This window comes from Orycteropus afer, unplaced genomic scaffold (assembly GCF_000298275.1).
Source record: "Orycteropus afer afer isolate SDZICR_OR568_19922 unplaced genomic scaffold, OryAfe1.0 scaffold00052, whole genome shotgun sequence".
In the NCBI taxonomy this organism is placed as follows: Eukaryota; Metazoa; Chordata; class Mammalia; order Tubulidentata; family Orycteropodidae; genus Orycteropus; species Orycteropus afer.
Genome location: NW_006921639.1, coordinates 12815600 through 12820467, shown reverse-complemented (window position 1 = coordinate 12820467; position 4868 = coordinate 12815600). Strand labels below are relative to the sequence as shown.

Below are 4868 nucleotides of genomic sequence, written 5' to 3'. Positions count from 1 at the left end.
TCACCGAAATAAAAATAAATAAATTAATTAATTTTAAAAAATAATAAAATAAAAATAAATAAATAAACTGTAGGTTAAAAAAAAAAAAAGAAAAGTTAGACTTGGCCTCACTGTGCAGTAGCACAATTCACTCAGCAAATGTTTACTGAGCAGCTTAGATAGGCCAGGAACTGTCAAGATGGCCTTGCCATCAAGGAACTGGCAATCTAGAGAGGAAAAATAAGCAGAATGAAAGAAACAGGGGCAGCGATGGAGACTGAAAAAGGAACCTCAGGGAGAAGGCAACCTGTGATTAAAATTTTACTGCTGGTATGTTCCAATGTAGGAGCTCTGGTGGCATAGTGCCTAAGGCAACAGACTGCTAACCAGAGGGCTGGCGGTTCAAACCCACCAGCCACTCCTCGGAAGGAAGGTTGGGCAATCTACTTCTGTAGTGATACCACTTCAGAAACCCAAGAAGGGGTCGCTATGAGTTGGATCAGACTCTACGGCAGTGAGTTTGGGTTTTTTTGATGTTTTAATGAACTGGTCCTGGTTCAATGAATACAGAGCTGACCACTTTCTGGGCAAAGCTCAGACTTTCCCATAGGCCCCACTGTGCAGGGGAACCCGCCCAGCCCACCTGCTGTGCAAGCTCACTCTCCACAGGGCTGACTTCTGATGCTTTAGGGTCGATCTTGCCCCTCCCTACTCTTCTAGCTGCTTCTTGGCCTGTAGTGTCCTCACAGCAGTTCCTCTGTGTACCCCCGGGCACTATCACCTCTGAGGGCAAGCAGCACTGTGAGGGTTTGGTGCCTTAGGCCCGGCACAGAGCAGGCCCTTGAGTGACAGCATGGTCCAGCCCCATCCGGACTCTGAAGAACTGCTGTGTGGCCTGTGGCACAGGATGCTGGGGGCTGCCTGGGGCCCGTGACCTGCTATCCCCATCATGTTCCTGTCTAGCTGTGCTCATTACTGAAGCATCCTATGCTCCAAGGTATTTTCTGTATAGCCTAGTTGCATGTCGGACCATAAATTCTTCCCGAGCCTTTCCTTTGGGTCTGAGTCCCAAAACCATCAACTCTTTTCCAGGCTTTGATGGCAAGGGGCCATCTCTTTGCAGTTCCTGCTCAATAAACATTTGCTGAATGAATAGTGTTCTGGACAGTGAGGCCACGTCTACATTTTCTGAAGCAGAACAAAGTGAGGAGAGCAGGAGGATGTACTAGGCCTGTGGACAGTGAAGGCTTCAGTGCTCCTTGGCTGACCTGGTGCTGGATGTGCTCTGCTTGGCCGGAAGAGTGCCTGGGGCCTCGTCCTGCTCCATCAGTGGGTCAATGACGGAGGCGTGCTCTGGGGTGGTAGTGCCGCTGCCCTGCAGAGTACAGTGGTTGCCGGCAGGGTCCAGGTGGGAACTAGAGAAGGGCAGGAAGGATAAGGTCAGAGCCACGCCCTCTCCTCTGGGAAGCAGGTTTGGGCTGTTGAGGGGATAGGGGAAACAGGTCCATAAAATGCTGGACCCCTGAATAGAAGCGGATGTCTCATCCACCCACAGGAACTGCTGGTCCATTCCTCCTGCCTATTCAGGCCCCTCTGTGTCTTCCACTCTGGATCCTCTCAAAGGTCTCTGGCCTACTGTCTAAAGCTCCTGGGTGACTGTTTGCAAATCCTGTCTCCATTGAGCTGTGAGGTGCTGCCCTACAGGGCTATGTCTGTCCTTCTCCCATATGCCCCTAACCCATGGTACAGGGCCGGGGGGAGGGGGGTGGCAACAGGAATCTCATGTTTGTGCACGGATAGTGACTGGGCCTGACCACTCTGTAAGAATCCTGCCCCAAGGGCCTTGGTTTCTGGCTAACACACATCCATGCATGAAGCCTTGTGCTGGGTCGGCCACCTGCTTCCATACCCTATTCTAGGAGGATACATTCCCCCTCTATGTGCCTGTTGCCCAAACCCCAGGGCCAGTCAACACTCCAGCAGCAGAATCCCCAGAACTTGTAGCTGACACCTCAGATCTCCTCCCCTATCTCCATGAGCAACACTCTGCCCCACCCATTTGTCACCCCCCACCCCGCCTTCACCTGGACCGGGAGTGGTTGCTGAGCTGGTGCATGTGTGGGTTGTACTGGGCCAGGATGGTGATGGTGTCACACTGCTGCCCAATGATAAGCCGGGCCTGCTGCTCTGTGGCGCTCCGCAGGTTGATGCCGTTGAACTGCAGACACACCCACAAGAGACTCAGTGATGTGGTAGGGGCTAGGGGAGGGCTGGGTGGTGTGGGCAAGAAGGAGGCTCTGGGGGTTTGGGGAGTACAGCTTTCCCAAGGGAAGAATGAAAGGAGAAAAGAGGGAAGGGAAGACAGGCAGGCATGTCCGTGAACTTGATGAAGAGGTCAGCTCCCTCTTACCTCGAGTAACTGGTCTCCGTACTCAAGGCCAGCCTGGTGAGCGATGCTTCCACTGGTCACCTTGGAGACGTAGATACCGCCCTTCTCTCCACTTACAATGGAGATCCCCAATGGCTCCGAGCCCTTCTGCACCTTAACATGGCGCGGTTCTTCCACATAAGGCCTGGAAAGGAGTAGCAGGTTTCAGACCTCAGACCCAAGGGAAAAGCTCAGGGCAAAGCTTACTGCCAGGCATGCAATTAGGCTACGCAGAAAAGGCCATTGGACCACTGGATGTTGCGTAATAAGCATATCTCGGTGAGAACATCATTACCAATCCTGCCTATGACAAAGGAGAACACATCCCTGCACCCTCATCAATGTAAACATGGTACCCCCAGACGGATCCCAAAGCGCACAGTCCCAAAGAAAGAAGAATGGTCATGTAAGCTAACAACATGGATACACGCAGGTAAGAAACACTCGGATTCCCATCAGGTGAACGGATATGCCTCATACAATATGCACTTTACAAACCTCAGTATGGTCGCAAGACCCCCTCTGAGGAAAAGAAAGCTTCTGGGATAATGTTCACGCAAGGAGAGACAGCAGACAATATCAGCTTTTCTATTTACTGGCTACCCAGGGGGCTGCAAAGTGATCGTGGCAATGAAGCAGCTGCAAACCAGGCCTTTAGAAAAGGGTTAGGGCAGGCCTGCGGGAGCTCTGGTAGCGTAGTGCCTAAAGCACTTGACTGCTAACAAGAAGGCTGGAGGTTCAAACCCACCAGCCACTCCTCGGAAGGAAGATGGGGCAATCTACTTCCGTAGTGATACTGCTTCGGAAATCCAAGGAGGGGTCGCTATGAGTCGGGTCCGACTCGACGGCACATAACAACGACAACAACAGGGCAGGCCTGCAGAATCATTTGGAGGACCACACACACATGTTGCTGCCTGGAAGGCATCCACCCTGCCCCAAAGGCACCAGGGGATGGGCAGAAGGAGCCCTGTCAGCCAAACTCAGACTACTCAGTGAGGAGGACCTCGGCCTGGCAGCCACAGTCAGTCTGAGGAGAGAGCTGTGGAGGTACAGACGTCTGCAAGGTGCAAAGGTTAGAAAGAAGAGAATTCAGAGAAGGAAGACAACCACAGATGTCTGAGATATAAGGGAAATAAAGGCAGTCGAGTGATGCTGAGCCTTCCTACAGGGACTGGGTCCCGTTACCTCCCAGGGCATAAAAACCCCAGGATCTTCCCTCCCAAGATAAAATGGTGGCTAAAGGAGGAGGGCAAGAGTGAGTCTGACCTGCACCAACAGCAGTTCCCCCTCTAGAACACACAATTATGAGAGACTCATGTGGTAAGCAGGGGGGCATCTTAACCACCTTACCCCCTTCCACCAAGCAAAGCAGTCTTGCACTCAGCAGGCCTCAGGTTGCATCCCCACTGCTCAAAGACAGGATTATCATGGCTGAGATTCAAGTTCTCCCTGAACTGCCCCTTCTTCTCTTCTACCCTCCCAACTGCCCACACCTTTCCAAGCTCATCTGCTCTGCAATGCTTCCTTTGACCCTCTAGCTCGAACAGATCAGCCCCTGGCCTACACCAAGGTCACTACTGCAATTCTACATGTATTAGAACTCCACCTTAGAGTCGTAAGAACACTTGGAAAGCAGGCACCCAACCTACCACCTTCCCCAGTCATCCAGCCTAAGGTCCCTCCTGATGTCACCTTGCACGTCTAACCTGGGCCTCCTCATTGCTCATGGAATACCATTCCCCTGTCTCACCTCCTAGCAATCCATTTTTCTCAATAGATGAGCAGTAACTACAAAAACAGCCATACAACAGGACATGAAGATGTTATGAATGAAGACAGGCGTCATTATTCAGTGAAATGGGAAGATGCAGAGGACACAATACAGCAGAAGATGGCAAACTGCTACAGTGTAAATGCACTTACATAAATTTGTACCCACATGTACACATACATTTAAGAGACTTCCACAGATGTGGGAAAATGTGGGGAATATTCTTTTCCTTCTGAAAAATTTCAGTTTTTTAAAAAAAGTACAAATAATATTTTTCAGAACAATAAGGCTGGTTTCCAAAATAATTTTACAAAGTGTACTTCGTGATATAACAGTATAAAAACATAACACTAAGTGAGGTGTAATTATGTATGTAAAATGGTCACAAATAAATAATAAAGCCTGTCCATATATAAATAAATAAATTTCCTTTTTCCCATATTATTGTTGTTGTTGTTATGCAGTCGAGTCGTTTCCGACTCATAGCAACCCCACGCACAGCAGAACGAAACACTGCCCGATCCCTCACCAGCCCCACAATCCCTGCTATACTTGAACCCATCATTGCAGCCACCATGTCAATCCATCTTGTTGAAGGCCTCCCCCTCTTTCGTCGACCCTCCACCCTACCAAGCATGACATCCTTCTCCAGGGAATGGTCCCTTCTTACAACATGACCAAAATAGG

The 4868-nt window shown here is 50.2% G+C and overlaps 1 protein-coding gene across 1 annotated transcript in view; it reads right to left on the bottom strand.

Annotated features, from left to right (window-relative positions):
- DLG5 (discs large MAGUK scaffold protein 5) overlaps nt 1–4868 on the bottom strand; it is a 222015-nt gene that overhangs the window by 14004 nt on the left and 203143 nt on the right. The window contains exons 21-23 of the mRNA XM_007938647.2: nt 2390–2552; nt 2064–2197; nt 1248–1394 (exon numbers count right to left, since the gene is read on the bottom strand). Of these exons, the coding sequence (XP_007936838.1) occupies nt 1248–1394; nt 2064–2197; nt 2390–2552 (444 nt within the window). The remainder of the gene's footprint in view (nt 1–1247; nt 1395–2063; nt 2198–2389; nt 2553–4868) is intronic.